The 20,667-nt window shown below is 49.6% G+C and overlaps 1 protein-coding gene across 4 annotated transcripts; it reads left to right on the top strand.

Moving 5' to 3' along the window:
• Positions 1-128: 128 nt before the first annotated feature.
• On the top strand, positions 129-20,181 carry SMARCC2 (SWI/SNF related, matrix associated, actin dependent regulator of chromatin subfamily c member 2). Of its 4 annotated transcripts, none has more exons than XM_047065037.1 (29): positions 129-277; positions 2,371-2,490; positions 3,606-3,691; positions 4,160-4,241; positions 4,343-4,435; positions 5,037-5,106; positions 5,337-5,406; positions 6,091-6,166; positions 6,708-6,839; positions 6,939-7,054; positions 7,433-7,557; positions 8,593-8,652; positions 8,771-8,808; positions 9,094-9,224; positions 9,493-9,564; positions 11,701-11,814; positions 12,296-12,449; positions 13,135-13,227; positions 13,464-13,580; positions 13,673-13,735; positions 14,077-14,335; positions 14,570-14,731; positions 14,994-15,058; positions 15,261-15,396; positions 15,479-15,645; positions 16,062-16,196; positions 17,712-18,093; positions 18,388-18,816; positions 19,368-20,181. In XM_047065037.1, the coding sequence occupies exons 1-29, from the start codon at positions 167-169 to the stop codon at positions 19,442-19,444; spliced, it is 3,735 nt and encodes a 1,244-aa protein (XP_046920993.1). In that variant the 5' UTR covers positions 129-166; the 3' UTR covers positions 19,445-20,181. The 4 variants fall into 4 exon arrangements, with proteins under 4 accessions (XP_046920993.1, XP_046920992.1, XP_046920995.1 ...); XM_047065036.1 differs by having other exon boundaries at positions 13,461-13,580; XM_047065039.1 differs by lacking the exon at positions 13,135-13,227.
• Positions 20,182-20,667: the final 486 nt, after the last annotated feature.

Raw genomic sequence — 20,667 nt, 5'->3', positions numbered from 1 at the left:
CGACCGGCCGGCAGGGGGCGCTGCGCCGGCCGGGGCCGGCCCAGGCGGCGGGAGGCGGCGGCCGCGGCGGCGGGAGGCGGCGGGAGGCGGGCGGAGGAGGAGGCGGAGGAGGCGGGAGCTGAGCTGAGCGGGGCGGGCGGCGGCGGCGGGGCCCGAGCCCGAGAAGATGGCGGTGCGGAAGAAGGACGGCGGGCCCAACGTGAAGTACTACGAGGCCGCGGACACCGTGACCCAGTTCGACAACGTGAGGCTCTGGCTCGGCAAGAACTACAAGAAGGTACGCGGGCAGGGCCGCGCGGGGGCCGGGGGCGGGACAAAGGGACCGAGGCCCCGCAGCTCCCCCCGGATCCTGCCCACCCTCGGGCGGCCCGCGGCCCCTCCCCCGCGGCCTCCGGAGCAGCCCCAGCGCGCCCGCCCGCGCCCCGCGCCCCGCGCCCCTCCCCCCAGCCTCTTTTGCCGCCCCCCCCCCCCCCCCCGCAGCCTGGGATTCCAGCCCCCGCCCTCCCTGCTGCGCCCTCTGCCCCTTGTTTTTCTCCACTGCCCCGGCGGGTCCCGGTGCCAGCCGCCCACCCTCTCCTGGGCCAGAGCCTTCCCGGCTTTTCCGGGAGAGGCAGCCGAGGGTGGACGGGGTGTCTGATGTCCCCCCCCCCTACACACACACACGCCCCAGCGTGCCCGCCACGGTGCCCGCCAGAGCTCCCCACGGAGCCAGGTACCAGTAGGCTGAGGCCTCCCTAGTGCTTTGTGTATGTTCGGAGAGATGATGAAAGCAGGACGGTAAACAGCCACAGAGTAGGCCCTTGGCTGCTCATCAGCCCTAAGAAGCACCCCCCGCCCACCTGTCTCTACCGCTTGTCCCCCACTTTCATCCAAGGGGCAAGGAAACCTCTTGGGAGGCAGGGGTATAGCAGTTCCTGGGCAGCGACCTCTTAAACCATTCCTCAGCTTCACAATGAAGTCACCGGGCCACCTGGCCTTGCACTGCCTTTGGTTTGGGGTTCAGAAGCTAGGACAGCTTTGTATCTCTGGCCCCCCGGCTCGGAACTGGAGATAATAAGGTAGTGAACAAAGGGTTCAAAAAGCCTTACCTGACTTTTCTGTCAAACCTCTTCCTGGTGGTGTCTTTGTCTTTAGGCCTCGTTTAAAGGAGCATCTATACGTAGGGTTTTTCTGTGGAGATAGTCTGCCTCTTCCTTTTCACTATTCCCAGTTAGAGGTTCTGTTTCTGGTTTTCCTTCAGCTCCTCAGTTCTTCCTGCCCAGCTTTGCAGCCTGTCAGAAGTGTGATGGGTTGTTTAGGAGAACGCCCCTCTGATCCTGCTTATGGCCCTATCTCAGAGGTCTCTCTGAGTGTCAGAATCCTGACAAACAGCTGCTGGGTCTGTGGCTTTTGCCTGTACCCCAGCATGAGGCTCTGGTTCCCCAGCCTCTTCCTTTGACCTTTTTGGAAGGGAGATCAGTCTAGGGGCTTAGTCTCTGGCCCTGGGGGGATTGACAGCCTGTGAGCTTTCAAATTCAGCTTTCAAGTTCTTAGCTCTTTGTCAGTTACCTTTTCCTTCAAGGCTCTCTTTACATCTCCCACTGAGAAGAGCACTTTTCTCTCTGATTAGGGTTGAGGAAACAGGGGTCAGAAGGTAAAGAGAAAGTTAGCCTGTTGGCTCAGATTTAAATTAGAACAGAAGGCTAGGATACTAGGTAGCATAATATGGAAATGTGTAAGAAGGCCCAGGGTTGCTTGTCTCGGATACAGTTTCCCCCGAAAGGATAGATGTTTTCTTGCTCTTTCTCACCAGGCTGGGTCTTAGTAGCTGGTCCTTGCCATCTAGGAGAGCCTACGAAGACTTTTGTGCCCAGTTCCTTGTAGAAGCAGAATGCACAAACTCAGCTCTCAGTCTGTTTGCCTTGCCTCACTTCTTTGCACCTTTCGTATTAAGCTGCGTTCTAGGGGGGAGTCTTGGCCTTCCACAGAGTTACCCCAAGAAATACACTGTTGTCTTGCTTAGAGCCTCAAAGGTGTTGCTTCCATTGCCTGATCTTAAGGAACCTTCAGAATTTTACCACCTTCAGTGTTGTTAACTAGAAATCAGGGTCCTTCAACTCCAATTTCAGGGTGTAGCTGAGAAAGAATAGGAAGTCTCCGTGGCCTCCAATGCTGGCAGGTTGGGCTGGGGGCAGCAGAATGTCAACTTCTGGTGAGGGGCTTAGAAGGCTTCCCTTCTGCCATTTTCTTTATAGAAACTAGACATGTGGAGGAAGAAGAGCCTATTTTTTCTACCCCAGATGTTTCTAGAGCTCCCTGGGAAGAAATAAGGGAGATAATGGACAATTCATCTGGAGTCTCCTTTTCTTACCTTTCCCTCTGTCTTCTTAGTATATACAAGCTGAACCACCCACCAACAAGTCCTTGTCTAGCCTGGTTGTACAGCTGCTACAGTTTCAGGAAGAAGTTTTTGGCAAACATGTCAGCAATGCACCACTCACTAAACTGCCGGTGAGTGTGAATGCATGGGGAATCCTCCAAACTGGAGAGGGAGTTGTGGGGGTTTTGTAAGTTTTATACTTTTTGAGATTTGAGTAATTTCCTATCATCCCTCTCCCTGGTCAGGGCATTACTGGCTTGCCCTAGTCCCCAGTTTACCGCTCTCTTTGTCTTAGTGATACTTTGTGCAACAAGGCACGCCTGGGTGGCTCAGTCGTTGGAGCGTGTGGGGGTTGTAACTTTAAGCCCCACGTTGGGTGTAGAGATTACTTAAAAATAAAGTCTTGATATTTATGTATGTATGTATGTAGGCTCCACGCCTAGCATGGAGCCCAACACAGGGGTTGAACTCATGACCCTGAGATCAAGACCTGAGCTGAGATCAGGAGTCGGACACTTCACCGACTGAGCCACACAGGCACCCCTAAAAATAAAATCTTAAAAAACAAATACTTTGTGCAGTAGGTTATCTCAGCGTGTCTGAGCTCATACGTGAAACTCTCGTGGCATGGTTAATGTTGACTTATTTTTGAGAGAGAGAGCGCAAGCTGAGGAGGGGCAGAGAGAGAGAGAGAGAGAGGGAGGGAGACACAGAATCCGAAGCAGGCTCCAGGCTCCGAGCTGTCAGCACAGAGCCCGACGTCGGGGCTGAAACTCACAAACTGTGAGATCCTGACCTGAGCTGATGTCGGACGCTTAACCGACTGAGCCACCCAGGTGCCCCCTCTTATGGCATGGTTAAAAGGGATTTGGATGAGATTTGGATTTGCACAGGCTTGTGTTCAAATCCTGGCTCTGCCACTTGGTGCTCTGTGATCTTGGGCAAGTCATTTAAACCTTTTGAGTATCTAGCCCTTCATCTCTAGATGGGATTAATATCTCTACCTTGTAGGGGTTCTGTAATGGGTGATGAGGTAACCAGTAAGTACGTGGCACAAGGTGGGGCTTTGTGAATACTGGTTTCTTTCTCCCCCTTCTTCCAGGCCACAAGATACGGTGGCATAAGGGTTAAAGAAGTCCAGCTTGGAGAGAGAGATTAGTTTTGCATGGGATTTTGTGAAAGGATTGTTAATAAGAGAATCTAGGATGTAACTCTCACATACTTTTTTCCTATTTCAATTTTGTAGATCAAATGTTTCCTAGATTTCAAAGCAGGAGGCTCCCTGTGCCACATACTTGCAGCTGCCTACAAATTCAAGAGTGACCAGGGATGGTGAGATGCCTTCTTCTCTGTGCTTCTTACATTTAGAGGGACTCCCCCTTTATGATTTCCTGGGGTCTTTCTGGGATGGGAGAACGTAGGTAGACCTTCTTGCGAGTCTCTTACTTTGCTAGGTCAGTAGGTGTGACTTGCTAGGTCAGAAAAATGGCTGAGAATCAGAGCCAAAATAGTGTCTAAGAGCAAGTGAGTATGTATGTGTATGTGTGTGTGTGCATCAATGTGTGTGTTGTAGAGGAAAGGGGATTCTTAGGTTGGCATCTCAAGCTTTTCTTTGTCCTTTTGGACTAAGTACAAATGATTCATGGAGTCGAGCTTAGTGAACCCCAGATCCCAGGCCATTTTGGCAACTGTTGTGAGCAAAACTGCTTTCTGATTTCCCATGCTGAAAAGTCATATACCCTAACCTCATCCTCAGACCTGATCTATAACACTCACTATAAGTTATTGCCTCTTTTCAAGGCGGCGTTACGATTTCCAGAATCCATCACGCATGGACCGCAACGTGGAAATGTTCATGACCATTGAGAAATCCTTGGTGCAGGTAATAGTCAAGAACCTCCCTTGTCCATCTCCTTTCCCTCAGTGAAAATCCAAATCACGCCTTTCCCATGATCCCATCCCATCTCTTTCTTCTCCCCACAGAATAACTGCCTGTCTCGACCTAACATTTTTCTGTGCCCAGAAATTGAACCCAAACTGCTAGGGAAATTAAAGGACATTATCAAGAGACACCAGGTGAGTGGGTGGGTCAGGTGAGCTTTGGAAACTCCATGACTGTCTTCCTGATCGTTTCAATACAATAAGCAGCCCTCAGGTGACATGTTTTCTACTGCAGAGGTGCCTCTGCCTACTTGGGAAAAGACTAGGCTTAAAGCCTTGAGCTGCTTTTTCTCTGTTTGCTTCTCCCACCTCCCAGTCTTGACAGGTTTAGATCACTGTTCCTAACGGCTGCATTGGCCTGGGGGTACGGAAAGCCAGAGATTGCCTGATTTCAGAGGAATGAAACCTTTACTCTGGAACTCTATAATAACAAGCAGATATCACTGCTGGGGACATATAGTCAACTTTACATTTCCCATGTGTAGATTATCTGTTCAGAGGATTATCTGCAGCAACTTTTAGTTCTTTGCTTTTCTTCGTTATTAGCACAATCCCAGCCATTTCCCTCTGCCTCTCAGCTGTTGTGTGCTTAAAAAAGGCAAGCCAACTTTAATACCATTTTGAGCAGAATATGATTAGGAAGGCAGGTCTGTGGTTAAATCTTATTTTGGTTTATTTATACCCATGAGTAATTCGGAGGGCACCATATTTACCTACTTTTCCTTGTGCCGTGCAGGGAACAGTCACTGAGGATAAGAGCAATGCCTCCCATGTTGTGTATCCCGTCCCAGGGAACCTGGAAGAAGGTGAGACCTGGGTTTTCTTGGCCACTGCAGTGAATGGCTTAGACTAGCAGTGGGGGCACTGCTCAGCCCCCGCACAGTGCCTTGGCACCTCCTCTTTCCTTTCAACTCTGAGCCCTCCTACTGCCTTATATCCCTGTTTCCAGGTCCCTGGCTGCAACACAAATTGTGTACTGTTATTTTCTGTATACCCCTTTAGCTTACATCTCTCCTTGTTCTATTTTTACCCCCAGAGGAATGGGTACGACCAGTCATGAAGAGGGATAAGCAGGTTCTTCTGCACTGGGGCTACTATCCTGACAGGTGAGGACAGGGTCTTAGGGCAGGTTTAAGTAGGAGAGCCAGACTGAGAAGCCCTAGAACATCTAGCAAAGCAAGCAGGCTCTCTTTTGGGGTTATTTTTAGGTCTGTTAATTTGTTCTTCTATCTATTATGAGAATTTTGTCTTGGGAGAGGTTTGGACTTATTAAATGAGGCTTAGGCTAAAAAGATTGGGGCTTTATGTGTGAAACGGCTCTTCCAGTATAATTTATGATAAGTAAATGTTAGAAACAATCTAAATGTCTAACAATGGGAAAATGTTTCAGCAATTTGTTTATCTACTCAGTGGACTATGATGCAGCCATTGAACTGATAGAAATAACATGGGTAATTTGTGGATAAATATTAAATGCTAAAAAGTAGGATTGTAAAATAACACTAGTGACATTGCAGTTATGTAAAAACAAAATGGTACAGAAAAAATTTACTGGGAAAAATATATACTGAACAGTTGTGTTAAAGGGACTCCTTTCTTTTTTTATTTCTGAAATTGTTTTTATTATTTTATAATGAAAATAATCCCAATATCAATTGGAAAAATAATCATACCAAAAAATAACCTAACAACCCAATACTTTTTTTGCAAATGAGAAAGGTGAAAGATTTGCACTTCACTTTTCCACAACTCCATCCCATTGATCTGACTTCACCAATTTCCTATGGCAGTTACGACACTTGGATCCCAGCCAGTGAAATTGAAGCATCTGTGGAAGATGCTCCAACTCCTGAGAAACCTAGGAAGGTGAGCATTTCTTGTCCCCTAAAGTACCCCAAAAAGTATCCCAGAGAGTGCTTGGCTGGCTCAGTTGGTAGACTGTGTGACTCTTGATCTCAGGATTCTAAGTTCAAGCCCCATGTTAGGTGTAGAGACTACTTAAAAATATATTCTTTTTTTTTTTTTTAATTTTTTTTAATGTTTATTTATTTTTGAGACAGAGAGAGACAGAGCATGAACAGCGGAGGGTCAGAGAGAGAGGGAGACACAGAATCAGAAGCAGGCTCCAGGCTCCGAGCTGTCAGCAAAGAGCCCGATGCGGGGCTCGAACTCACAGACCGTGAGATCATGACCTGAGCCGAAGTCGGATGCTTAACCGACTGAGCCACCCAGGCGCCCCTAAAAATAAATTCTTAAAAAAAAAAAAAAAGTGGTTCATACCAGGACCAGACCACCATTTGGAGATGAAGCACAGGCTCCTGTACCTTTCAGCTTTTCTGTTCGGGGTCCCCAGACAGAGCTGTGGCTTTCAGGCTTCTTTCCAGCACAGTCTGTCTTTGTACTTCAGGTTCATGCAAAGTGGATTCTGGACACAGACACTTTCAATGAATGGATGAATGAGGAAGACTACGAGGTGAATGATGACAAAAGCCCTGTCTCCCGCCGAAAGAAGATTTCAGCCAAGACACTGACAGATGAGGTTAAAATTCCTCTTCTTTTTACCCTGATCCCTTAATCTTGGAATAAGTCTTCAGTGGGGCTTGTTGGCTGACATTTGCTCCAATTCTGCAACCTGCAGGTGAACAGCCCAGATTCAGACCGACGGGACAAGAAAGGGGGGAACTATAAGAAGAGGAAGCGCTCTCCCTCTCCTTCACCAACCCCAGAAGCTAAGAAGAAAAATGCTAAGAAAGGGTATGCCATCCCCTACCCTGCCCGCATCTTCACCATTCTCTCCACACCATGTTGACGGAAGGGAGGACAGATTCCTTCCCATAACCACCTGGCCCTGACCTGGGTAGGCCATATATCCTGTCCATGTCCTGAGAGGGACAATGAGGTCTTCTTTAGCTGCCTGGTTGTTATTCTGGTTGCAGCCACTAGTAGACTCAAAGAGAGCTAAATCTTCAAGTGCAAAGCCTTTGTACTTCCCAGTACTCTATAGTGATGGGTTTCTGGGTATGCTCAGTTCCATCTTTGGGATTCTCTCTTGCTTTGCTCCCTTTGAACCTCAACTTCCAGGGACTCTGTCCAAAGATGACTGGATTCTCTTTCACTCCCTTCCCTTCCCAGTCCCTCAACACCTTACACCAAGTCAAAGCGTGGCCACAGAGAGGAGGAGCAAGAAGACCTAACAAAGGACATGGATGAGCCTTCACCAGTCCCCAATGTAGAGGAGGTGACATTGCCTAAAACAGGTATGGGCCACAACAAACCTCTGGGACCCACCTTTGGAGAGGGCTGATTTCCCAGGCCCAGCTCCAGGTCTTAAGGAACTCTCCCTTCAGTTTAGCTGGTTATTAAAATTATTTTCATCACCATGGACAGTCCTTTGACATCATATCCATATCTGAGTTGTGGACTGTGCTTTACGCCTGACAGTAGTTGTCTCCAAACTGTTTTCGATCATGTACCCCCACCAGTAAAGTATTCAAGTATAAATTGTACATGTCTACTGTTATTCCATTACTTTAGAAACACTATTAAATACATGGAAACATTACCTAAAAATGGGAAAATGTAAAAGATAAGATTAAAAAACAAATGTAAAGAGAAGTTCTACTATTCTTTGCCTGTATTCCAGTGGACCATGTTTTGTATCCTATGTGAGAACCCCACCTTGGAGATCATTGCTCTGTGGTGCTAAAGAGTTGTACAGTTGTAAATGTGGAATATGATCTGTATTCCATAGACAAGCTCAAATAATATCCAGGAGTGTATTTCAGGGGTGGGGGTGGGGGTACTGAGAGAGAGGAGTTCTGGCTTCTACCCCCTCGTCAATCACAGCAGCTCTCTTCTGTATTCATGTTTTTTCCTGAGCTATTGGGTATGGATTCAGTTAAGGCAAGTCCTCTGCTTTAAAAAATGTTGAAGATCCTACCATTCCTCTACAGAGTGATTTGGTCAGACTCTGTCCATTAAGAATTTACAGACACATAGATGGAGATAAGGAGACCTGTCAAAGACAGAAATGATTTATGCACGTCCATAGAGTAAAAGATGCTTCCTTATAGGTAAACAGTTAAGTGAATTTTGGGTGGGGGAAGGAGGGAAAATGGTGGGTGAGATTCAAGCCCTACAATGACTGTGCCTGGAGGCAGTTACTGTTTTTTGGGATTAGATGGACAGAAGTATTTGGAGAAAGCGAGATCTCTAAGACTTGTTAAAGGTGGAGAGGTAAGGGCTTGATTTGGGCAGAACCTGTCTGGTAAAATGACTCTCTTTCCTGGCAGTAAACACTAAGAAGGATTCTGAGTCAGCCCCAGTCAAAGGAGGCACCATGACTGACCTGGGTAAGGAGAGGGGGCGCAGCTGTCACCTTCCCCTAGCCTGCCGCGGCTTTTCAGAAAGTAGGATTCTCCTGCCCCACAGGAGACTCCAACCTTCTATTTTACTGCCTCTCTCTTTCAGATGAACAGGAGGATGAAAGCATGGAGACCACGGGCAAGGTGCAGCCAGTTTAGAGAAGCCTTCTTTACCTCTCTATGGGATTCTGATTTGTGCTTATAAAGTTCCTGATACTCAGAACTTTCCATCGCCCCAAGTTTTCCCACCTTAGACTAGTTCTAGCTATTGTTCAAAACTCAAAACTCTGACCCTTTCCAAGTTCTGGGCCTATATTCTTCATTCGCATACCCATCCTCAGTGCCCATGTTCCTGGGGTGTGGGAGAAGCAGAGGGTCGCCAGGGGCAAAATGGGAATGCTGTGTGGCTAGCAGCCTCTGTACTTGTAGGATGAGGATGAAAACAGTACGGGGAACAAGGGAGAGCAGACGAAGAACCCGGACCTGCATGAGGACAATGTGACTGAACAGACCCACCACATCATTATTCCCAGCTATGCTGCCTGGTTTGACTATAATAGGTATTTTTTCTCCATCTTCTCATGCCTCCCTATTTCCTTGCCTTCTCTTCCTGTCTCCAAATAAGTTATTTCTTCATTAGCCAGACAGACTGGGGTATATTTCAGTTTTAGGGGAGCTCCTGGTGTCTTTGAGTCTTACAGCCCTGTGGGAAGTTCTCCTCAAGGAACGAAGAACTGTGTTCTCCCTCCCTCCCTTCTAGTTTTTACCTCTCTTTGGGGCTCTCATCTCCACCAGTGTCTTCTTAATCGATTCCGTTTTCTCTTACAGTGTTCATGCCATTGAGCGGAGGGCTCTCCCTGAGTTCTTTAACGGCAAGAACAAGTCCAAGACTCCAGAAATGTAAGGGCATCTCAGCTCATGATTCTCTTTCTCCCTCCTGTCCCTGATCAGCTTTCCTGATCTAGCACCATCCAGTTTGGCAAATATTTCTTGAGCTTCTTCTATGAGCCAGGCACTATGGTACTCTTACAAAGACACGATCTCCGCCCACAGGAAGCCCTAGCCCAGCACTGTGGCCTCAGTAGCATGCTCTCTGGGATTTGCCTGGGGGCAGTATTAAGCATGGTTTTCTGTACAAAATGGGTACCTGCTCTGATGCCTCCATTTCTTTCAACAGAATACAGAGCCTTCCAATCCATAGTTACTAAGATGTCTAAAATGCAAATACTGGGGCGCCTGGGTGGCTCAGTCGGTTGGGCGTCTGACTTCGGCTCAGGTCATGATCTCGTGGTTCACGGGTTCAGGCCCCACATCGGGCTCTGTGCTGACGGCTCAGAGTCTGGAGTCTGCTTTGTGGATTCTGCCTCCCTCTCTCTCTGCCCCTGCCCAGCTCATACTCTGTCTCTCTCTCTCTCTCTCAAAAATAAATAAAACATTTCAATAAAATTAAATAAATAAATAAATAAATAATAAAATGCAAATAGCATAAATAATAGCTTTGACTAAAATGTAAGTGACTATTACCAGGCTGGTCTCGAAGAGTAGGTTTTATTAGAAAAACAAGAGGAAGAGCTCTGAAGTTCCAAGCCTTTGAATTAAGGGATGGAGAGGGCTCTCTGGAGAGTGTTATGTAAAGTGCAGGCTTGGGGCTTGGAAGTCTCTATCTTCTTCAAGGTGTTGCCTCAGGCTAAACCTGTTTGGCTTTGGATGAGTCTTGACAATCTTCTATGGTTAGAGGTGCTCCAGGAGAAATACCACAATGAGAAGGGTGAGAAAGCTTTGATCCCCCTAAGAACTGAACGAGCCTGCTTCTCAGATGTTCCTTAGCTTCCCCTCTTTGGGGCCATCTTGCCTTCCCACTGTGTTTCTTTCCCTGTAGCCTGTGGTTCTCTCCTCTTCCCGGGGAAAGCAGTATAGGACGAAGCCTTGCTTTCTCCAAAGGAAAAGGCAGTGGTGACCCAGTCACAGGAGTTCAACATAGTCTGTAGGCAGGGTTGGATTTAGAACTGTTCTACACTTTGCGGTCTTGATGTAAGATAGTAAATAGTGATAATTGCCTGTATCTATTGAAAGTTTATCTCCCAGACACTATCCTATGTGTCTTACATGCATTGACTAATCTTCACATTACCTTTAGAGGTAGGTCCTATTATCCTCTCCAGTTAACTGATTAGGAAACTGAGGTACAAAGAGGTTAAGTCACTTGATTAAGATCACACAGCCAGTAAGTAGAAAAACCAGGATCTGAATCCTTTATACTGGTTCATGTTCTCAAACTTTATGGCACACCACATAATAGCTACCATTTACTGAACTCCTGAAATGTGCCAGGCACTGTACTAGATGTTTGTAGACGTTTCTATTCTTCAGCAGATATTCCACTTTACAGATTAGGAGACTGAGGTTCAAAAAACTTAAGTAACTTGCCCAAGGCCAGGTAGAACTGGGATTTGAACTTAGATCTTTCCACCTTCAAAACATATATTATTTTTTATTCTTTTATTTTATTTTATTTTTTTAGTGAGCTCTACACCCAATGTGGGGCTTGAGCTCATGACCCCAAGATCAAGAGTCACAGGCTCTATCAACAGCCAGATAGAGCCTGTGACTCTTGATCCCTGGATTGTGAGTTCAGTTGAGTGTAGAGCTTAATTAAAAAACAAAAACATATATTCTTTATACCACATCATGTTGACTAGTTGGAGGCATGGATAGACCTCCCCTTAACACCTGTCTTTGGAAATAAAGGCACCTTTCTTCTGTTTTTATTACTTGTTCAAAGGCTGGATAAAACTCCCCTAACTACAGCCAAGGAGATAATTCATTTCGCTAAAAACCCCCCATCAAGGAAAACGTAGCAGTGTTTGAAGCCCTCGCATCTAGTAAACCCTCAGTGTTTGCTGAGGCAAATGATCTGCTCTTTCCTCTTTGTCGCACAGGAGGGATCGTCAGCCCTTTTATCACTTTTCCTACCCTTCAGTCCTCAATGGACTTATTTTTTCTTCCTCTTGTTCATCTTTCTGTCTCTCTCCGAAGCTACCTGGCTTATCGAAATTTCATGATTGACACTTACCGGCTGAACCCCCAAGAGTATCTTACCTCCACTGCCTGCCGCAGGAACCTGGCGGGTGACGTCTGTGCCATCATGAGGTGGGTCTGCAGCTGAGGGGAAGGGGGTACATAAGGATGTCTGCCCACAGATGTCTCTTGGCAGAAGGGGGGCTGCCAGCAAGGAGCGTAGGGGAATAAGAAGAAAAAAAAAAAACAAAAAACACCTCTAGAGAAAGGCAGAGTTCATATTCAGGGCACGTGTGACTTGAGGGAATGGCAGTGGCATTCTCTGGCATGTGGGAAAAAGGAGAAGGAGTACGTCTGTAGTTGAAGGATCCTGCTTCGATTTTACTGGCTATCCAGGAGAAGAGGTCTAGTAGGTGAGTGGTTATGGAGAGAGGTCCCCGCTGGATATGTAGGTAGACCTGGGGGTCACTGGCATTTAGGGTGTGGGAGGAGATAGGATCTCCCAGGGAGCAGAATGAGCAGAGAAGAGGGCTGAGGAGAGGGAGTGTTATGCCCCACTTCTGCCCCTTTCTGGCTGTCCCATGTGACCCTGTCTCCACCTCTCTCCTCCCAGGGTCCATGCCTTCCTAGAACAGTGGGGTCTTATTAACTACCAGGTGGATGCTGAGAGTCGACCAACCCCGATGGGGCCTCCGCCCACCTCTCACTTCCATGTCTTAGCAGACACGCCGTCAGGGCTGGTGCCTCTGCAGCCCAAGACACCGCAGGTAGGGTGAGGGGCTGTGGGGCAGGGTCGGGTTGGGAAAAACTGGGCTTCTTTGGACTTTTCTTTTTCTGGTTTTTTAGGGTAATGGTTCAGGAGTGTTTTGAGGCTTCTTCCTTTTCCATGGGATGCAAAGGGCCACAGGAATCAGCCCGTGTGTTTAGCACCCTCTCTCAGCCTCTGTACCTAAGACTGTGAGGACTTGCTGAGGGAGAAGAGATGCTCCTTGTTCTTGAGGAGCAGACAGGCCAGGGTAGGGCACGGAAGAGATAGAGAAAGATGGCTGAAAATGAAGTTGCATGAAATTTTTTAACTTTGTCATGTTTCCAACATTTTTTTTTCCGTTTTTGCCTCATAATTATGATCACTTCCATTTTTTTCCACTTCCATTTCATACATTACAAAAATTAAGAGAAGACAGAATATGTGGCTTGCCCAAGATCACAGAGTACCAAATCTAGGATTAGAACCTAAATTGTCCAGCTCCTAAGGGAACCTGTAAAGATATTTGTGAATATAAATGGGTATCATGCCAACTACAGATCTAATTAATCATTAAGGGAACATGGAACAGTGGCATGAGTGCCCCCAGAGCTTGCGGGCCGCCCAGCATTTGGTCTTGAGGCCTCCAGGGCCTTGGCCTGGTCATTTCCTGCCCAGCTTCCATGACGCCAAGCTCTGTCTCCCAGGGCCGCCAGGTTGATGCTGATACCAAGGCTGGGCGAAAGGGCAAAGAGCTGGATGACCTGGTGCCAGAGACGGCTAAGGGCAAGCCAGAGCTGGTAGGTGGGGTGTAGACCCCGCTGGGCTTCTTATTTGCCCCTTTATTGGGGGGCCCCTGCTCGGGGAAGAAGAGACATGAGAGCAGAGGAGCTACAGCAGTGAGGGAGGAAGTCCCACTCAGGGGTGTCCCTGGCTTTGGGAAGGAAACTCCTTCTGTCTGTTTTCTCTCTCTGTCTGCCCCTAGCTCCTGCGGTCACTTGTACTCACCTCTTTCTTTTCCCTCCACAAATAGCAGACCTCTGCTTCCCAGCAAATGCTCAACTTCCCTGACAAAGGCAAAGAGAAACCAACAGACATGCAGAACTTCGGGCTGCGCACAGACATGTACACAAAGAAGAACGTCCCCTCCAAGGTACGGGGGTGTGGGCCGACTTCAGGGGTGGAGCACCTTCACTCTCTGGAAGTCATGGCCTCCTCTCTCTGACCTGCGTGTTTCTCCTGCAGAGTAAAGCTGCAGCCAGTGCCACTCGAGAGTGGACGGAACAGGAGACCCTGCTACTCTTAGAGGTAATTTGGGCAAGGAAAGGAGAGTTCTATGAAAACAGAAGTGGCCAGGGTGCCAGCTGCACCTGTGAGTGCAGAGAGCGTGATCTTGTCCCCAGTGTGTCTCCTCCCCACTGCCTGCTGCACCTGCCCCAGGGAACAGCTCCAGGCCAGGCATTTGGGCCATTTCATTAACTCCATATCCTTTCTTAGTGCTACTTGGAGATTCCCCTGGGACCCAGCAGACTCCACAAACACCACAACACAGAGATCTTTGAAGCCCGCTACCCTTAGTAGGATGGGGGGAGTTGACCTTCAAGGAAAGTGGCTAAGTAAGGAAGTTGTGTCTCCACCACTACCACCAGGCACTGGAAATGTACAAAGATGACTGGAACAAAGTGTCAGAACACGTGGGAAGCCGCACGCAGGATGAGTGCATCTTGCATTTTCTTCGTCTTCCCATTGAAGACCCGTACCTGGAGGACTCAGAGGCCTCCCTGGGCCCCCTGGCCTACCAGCCTATCCCCTTCAGTCAGTCAGGCAACCCTGTTATGAGCACTGTTGCCTTCCTGGCCTCTGTCGTCGATCCTCGAGTCGCCTCTGCTGCTGCGAAGTCGGCCCTAGGTAATGTGGAGGGGTCCTGGCCTCTTTGGTTTGAAGGGCTGGTTACTCAGACCTTGAAAGCCCCTCCAGTTTGGCTGCCTTGCTGGCGTTGTCTGCTGCTGGCGTCAGCTCAGGCACCTGTCTAGCTCCGTGCTGGTCTAGATGAAGAGATGGGTTTGTGAGGCCGCTTTCATAGGGACAGTTAGAACTGCCTGCCTGCCCCCGCCCCAGCCTTGTCCTCTCTGGATCTTGCAGAAGAGTTCTCCAAAATGAAGGAAGAAGTACCCACAGCCTTGGTGGAGGCCCACGTTCGGAAAGTGGAGGAAGCCGCCAAAGTGACAGGCAAGGCGGACCCAGCCTTCGGTCTGGAAAGCAGTGGTATCGCCGGAACCACCTCTGATGAGCCTGAGCGGATCGGTAAGACCTGGAAAGTTCCCAGAGTTCTCCCCTGTCACGAAGACCCAGAGCCACCTCATATCCTTGTGCTGTCCCTGCTTCGAGTTGTCGAATGGGGACAATTGGCAGGGTTTTTATTTTCCCCAGGACTCCATCTTAGGGACTGTGGGTCCCTGCCAGTCCTGTCACTAAGATTTTGGGTAGGAGAGGGGGCTTTTGGAAAAGTATCCCAGAGACGGTCTCTGTATCAGACATTTCCCATTTCCTCTTCCCACGGGCCTAGAGGAGAGCGGGACTGATGAGGCACGGGCAGAGGGCCAGGCCACAGAGGAGAAGAAGGAGCCCAAGGTATAGTGTCAATGAGCTGGGCTGGGAGGGTGGAGGTGCTGGGGTGGCCCGGTGGGGAAGGGGTGCTGGGCTTAGGTGGGGCTGTTGTCTGGAGTCCAGGTACCTCCAAAGTGCGGGGTGAAAATTCATTTCCCAGTCTGGACCCTTTGTGTGAGTAGCAGCTACCCTGATATTGTCTACTTTTCTTTCACTGGGACTTCAGGAGCCCCGAGAAGGAGTTGGGGCTGTCGAGGAAGAAGCGAAAGAGAAAACCAGCGAGGTTCCCAAGAAGGATGAAGAGAAAGGGAAACAAGGTGACAGCGAGAAGGAGTCAGAGAAGAGCGATGGGGACCCAATAGGTGAGCTTCCCAGCATGGTGGTTGGGGGTCCAGGAAGGAAAAGTGGGGCTGTAGGGCTGACCCCACCTTTTTTCTGACGCAGTCGACCCCGACAAGGAGAAGGAACCAAAGGAGGGGCAGGAGGAGGTGCTGAAGGAAGTGGTGGAGTCAGAGGGGGAGAGGAAGACGAAAGTGGAGCGGGACATCGGCGAGGGCAATCTCTCCACTGCCGCTGCTGCTGCCCTGGCTGCCGCCGCTGTGAAGGCCAAGGTGAGGGCCAGAGACCCAGAAGACCCCCAGGGACGGAGCTGCCCCCTCTCTGATCTCCCTTCATCTGGAGGAAATCTTTCTGTGCTCCTCACTTCCATGATCCTGGTCTGTTTTCTTCTCATTTTGATCCTGAGAGGGAGAGTTGGTCATCTCTTTTCTAAGCTTCTTGAAGCCTTTTAGCATTAGGCCTGTTTTTACCCTCTAATTATTTGATTTTGTCTTATCCTTTGCTACTCACTCTCTTTTTTTTTTTTCTTTCATATTCTTTTAAGAATATGAATGCTTTGCTACTCTGTGGGTTGTGACCACAGCAAGTTCTTTCTTAAAACCTGCCAGCCTCCACCTTGCCACGCTCTCCCTGGCATGTCTCCTGCGGGGCCCTCCCACTCATGTGCTGCCCTCCCTGCCTTCCCTAGCACCTGGCCGCCGTGGAGGAGAGGAAGATCAAATCGCTGGTGGCCCTGCTGGTGGAGACCCAGATGAAAAAGTTGGAGATCAAACTCCGGCACTTTGAAGAGTTGGAGACGATCATGGACCGGGAGCGAGAGGCAGTGAGTAGCATCCCCTGCTGGCCAGTGGAACCTAGGGCCACACCTTGCCTCTGAGCTATACCTTGGTTTAGGATGGGGGTGAGCAACAGTGCGGAAAGCCTGAGAGTAACAGGGCTTCACAGCAGAGGAGCAGGAGGAGTTAACTCCAGGCAGTTAAGGACAAGTGACTCACAGGTGAAGCTTGGAGCCTGAGGTCCCATAGAATGTGAGAGTCTTAAGCAGGCTTAAGCGTGGAGCCTGACTCGGGGCTTGTTCCCTGGGCACTGGGATCATGACCTGAGCTGAAATCAAGAGTGGGACACCCAGCCAACTGAGTTGCCCAGCCCAGGCACCCCCTGGTTTTTTTTGTTTTTTAAACTTAGTTATTTATTTATTGGGAGCAAGAAAGAGAGAGCAAGACACAAGCAGGGAAGGGACAGAGGGAAAGGGAGAGAGAATTTTAAGCAGGCTCCATGCCCAGCTCTAACCCCATTGCAGAGCTCATGACCTGAGCCAAAATCAAGAGTTGGACGCTTAACCATCTAGTTATTTTTTTGATTGCCTCATTTCCAGGTCCTCGACCAGTGTTTTACCCATTGTAGAGTGTGAATATCGTTGAGTGAGTGAGCAGGTTTAAGGGATGATGACAGGGAGGGGGCTTCAGATCCAGGAGGTAAACTTGGAAGGGGGATGGGATGGACAATGTATTAAACCATTTTTTTAAAAAATTTTATTTATTTTGAGAGAGAGAGAGAGAGAGAGAGAGCGCATACAGACAGGGGAAGGGCAGAGAGAAGCAGAGACAGAATCCCAAGCAGGCTCTGCACCGTCAGCGCAGAACCTGATGTGGGGTTTGAACTCACAAATGTGAGATCATCACCTGAGCTGAGATCAAGAGTCGGACGCTTAACCAACTGTGCCAGTCAGGCACCCCAAACCATTTTGTTTTTGAGACCATATAAAAAGAAATAGAAAACAGGGATCCTAACCTCAGAGAACCTGCAGTTTAATTGGAGATATCCAATATTCAATACAGAGGCATCAAAAAGTGAATGCTTAAATTATCTGACAAATTCAAATTAAAAGATTCTAAATCACGTATATAAGTCCTGAGATATAACAAAATAAAGGCAAAGCTCAGAGGCTAATGAGTTGATCTGGGATGGCTTCCTAAAAATGGTGAGTGTTTTAGCCAATTTTGGGGGAAGAAAACGCAAGTTGACAAGAGGAATTGGAAGCGTTTTCCAAATGAACATAATGTCAGATTCAAAGCTTCGAAGCTGAAATGAGTAAGGGTCCCCACTAGATTAACTCCACTGCAGTGAGAAGCCATGTGGGCAGCCAGAAGACATGGTCATGGGAATTCTTAAGGGGAGGACAGGGGAGGGCAGGGCAAGCCCAAGCACAAGATTTACATGTGATGTGGGGAACTGCCAGAATGAGAGGCTGGATTTGTCAGAAGACAAAGCAGGGGGCAAGGTGTTTGCCTTTGTGATCTTGTGAACGTGGGTAACGGTACTCAATTGGCACTGGCAGCTGGAGTATCAGAGGCAGCAGCTCCTGGCCGACAGACAAGCCTTCCACATGGAGCAGCTGAAGTACGCAGAGATGAGGGCCCGGCAGCAGCACTTCCAGCAAATGCACCAACAGCAGCAGCAGCCACCACCAGCCCTGCCCCCAGGCTCCCAGCCTATCCCACCTGCAGGCACTGCTGGGCCACCCGCAGTTCACAGCTTGGCCATGGCTCCGGCCTCTGTGGCCCCTGCTCCTGCTGGCAGCGGGGCCCCTCCTGGAAGCATGGGCCCCTCTGAACAGATTGGGCCCGCAGGGTCAACGGCAGGGCCGCAGCAGCAGCAGCCAGCTGGAGCCCCCCAGCCTGGGGCGGTTCCGCCAGGGGTACCCCCCCCTGGACCCCATGGTAAGTTCTGGGTTCTGGAACCCTTGCTGACTAGAGGGCTCCCTCAAAAGAGATCTGTGACAGGACTGGAAATTTCTGCAGATGGGTTCTCTCTCACCTCTGTTATATCCTTGAGACAACAGCAATCCTGCCCCAGACCCAGAGCTTTGGAATTTTATTCCAGGGATTTATCACTTATTCTCGTATCAGGAAAAGTGGTGCTGAGGAGTGGCTAGGTTATCCTTGCTGGGACAGTGAGTTGGTAAGGGAGGTTTTATGCCTCTAACCTCCTTGGTCTCTCCTCTGTGTTTCCAGGCCCCTCACCGTTCCCCAACCAACAAACTCCTCCCTCAATGATGCCAGGGGCAGTGCCAGGCAGCGGGCACCCAGGCGTGGCGGGTAATGCTCCTTTGGGTTTGCCTTTTGGCATGCCGCCTCCTCCTCCTCCTCCCGCTCCATCCATCATCCCATTTGGTAGTCTAGCTGACTCCATCAGTATTAACCTGCCCCCTCCTCCTAACCTGCATGGGCATCACCACCATCTCCCGTTTGCCCCGGGCACTCTTCCCCCACCTAACCTGCCTGTGTCCATGGCGAACCCTCTACATCCTAACCTGCCGGCGACCACCACCATGCCATCTTCCTTGCCTCTCGGGCCGGGGCTCGGATCCGCCGCAGCCCAGAGCCCTGCCATTGTGGCAGCTGTTCAGGGCAACCTCCTGCCCAGTGCCAGCCCACTGCCAGGTGAGAAGGGTCCTGGAGGGGAGAAGGGTGAGGGAGAGGGGTTACATGGAGGGATGGGGGGCAGGTAGGGGGAAGGGCTTAGGCACGAGAACTCCACAATCCTTTTTGAACGCTCTGGTAAATTAGAATACAGGGGGAAGGGCCTCTCTGGCTGTCCTCCACCAGTCCCCACCCTGGCAGCTGCCACCTCTGGGATGACGTTGGGGCCTTTCACTGGTGGGTCACGGAGGAGTCCTAAGGCACAGCATCTCAGTTGTAAACTTGAAAAACAGCTACCTGTTTGCATGATGATTGGCATCCCCTTTGCTTGTTCCCATCACGTTCGAATGCCCCATTTAGAGAGTTTCCTTGGGGGCAGGAAGATTTGGGGTATTTCAGTTTTCCCAGTATGAGGTGGGAGAGGGTGTTGGGAAATGAAGTTGTACATTGTGGGTACCTCAGTCACCTACCCACCCATTGCATGCCATGCCCAGTTCTGTTTGTCTGTGGTGGCCTGGGTCTGGATCCCTCTCCTGCTCACCCTAGCTGATTCGTCTTCCTTTTCTCCACAGACCCAGGTACCCCCCTGCCTCCAGACCCCACGGCCCCAAGCCCAGGCACAGTCACCCCTGTGCCACCTCCACAGTGAGGAGCCAGCCAGACATCTCTCTCCCTCACCCCCTATGGAGATCAAGGTTCCAGGAACAGCCCTCTCCCCACCACTGGGACCCTTCCCCAGCCTGGAGAGTTCATCACTACGTAAGGAAAGCTCCTCCTGCCCCTCCAAAGCCCCCGCCATGCCTGTCAGGGGCATGCATTTTTATATTGGATTATTCAAGGACTTCTGTTTAAAAGATGTTTCTAATTTCTGGGAGAGAGGATAGGATGGGGATGCTGCCCTTGAAGAAAGGGCTGGGGAAAAGTGTTTCTACAAGGTTCTAATTAACCACTTCTACGGGTGCACCCCCCTCAAAGCTACTGCATTTTTTATGGATAAAACAAAATTAAGCCCTTTAAAGGAAGTAGAGATAAAAAAGCCACATTGCAGCTTCCTCCACCCACTCAAAACAAAACAAAACAAACAAAAAAAACCACCCCACCCAACTTTTACATTTTTTGGAGGAGGGAGGTGACAGGAAAGGGGGATTTAAGGTTCTGGGAGAGCTCTGGGGATAGAATAGGGTGCAGAATCTGTCTCTTCCAGCCCCCCCGTTAGTGACCGAATCAATTCCCCACCCCCCTCAGCCGCCCCATCCCCAGTTTATTCCTACTAATCTCTCCTGCTGCTTCCTCAGTGTTGCTGTTCTAGGCCACCCCAGCTCAGCCAATGACCCCTTTCCCTCTGAATGTCAGTTTTGTGTTTTTAAAAGTCACCTGCGTAGTTGATGTCAGCGTATGTGTATTTGGTGGGGAAACATATTTTGGGGATTCCTGTGGTAGGTAATAGAGGAAGAAAGGGCACTGTTCTTCCTCCTCCCTGGGCCCTGTCACTGGGCTCCTAGAAGACATGGAGAAGGGAGCTAGAGAGGATGGGGAGTTGTTAACCTGAATTTTTCAAAAAGCACTTAAGCACCTCCTTATGACTTGGTGGGTCACCCCTCTAACCTCTTCCCTCTTCCCCCAGTACCATCAGAACCTTGACTGGTAGCTAGGGGTTCCCTGGGATTTAGGGACAGTGGAGGGGTGCCCGACCTAGGGTAGTGCCTACTGCCAGCTTGCAGCTAGGCTCTGCTCCCTGGATTCCACTGCCTCCCCTACCGTCTCTCCCTTCCACATCCTTGATGTGAAGGCAGATGGGACTCCAGGCTCGCCACCAGTTCCTTCCCGGTCCCTCCCACCAAGCTTTGTTCCTCACGTCCCGTGTTTCTCTTC

This window comes from Lynx rufus, unplaced genomic scaffold, assembly GCF_022079265.1.
Source record: "Lynx rufus isolate CCGP_SWC_20201006 ecotype Redwood Valley unplaced genomic scaffold, mLynRuf1.p SCAF_7, whole genome shotgun sequence".
In the NCBI taxonomy this organism is placed as follows: domain Eukaryota; kingdom Metazoa; phylum Chordata; class Mammalia; order Carnivora; family Felidae; genus Lynx; species Lynx rufus.
Note: the sequence above shows the minus strand (reverse complement) of the source record. Positions and strands in the feature narration are given on the sequence as shown.

Bases quoted from the DNA above. Each gene is read 5' to 3' on its own strand.
- SMARCC2 (XM_047065036.1), top strand. From the start codon at position 167: ATGGCGGTGCGGAAGAAGGACGGCGGGCCCAACGTGAAGTACTACGAG. The intron at 15,397-15,478 runs GTGAGCTTCCCA...TTTCTGACGCAG, and splicing joins GAGCGATGGGGACCCAATAG to TCGACCCCGACAAGGAGAAG. The intron at 18,094-18,387 runs GTAAGTTCTGGG...CTGTGTTTCCAG, and splicing joins ACCCCCCCCTGGACCCCATG to GCCCCTCACCGTTCCCCAAC.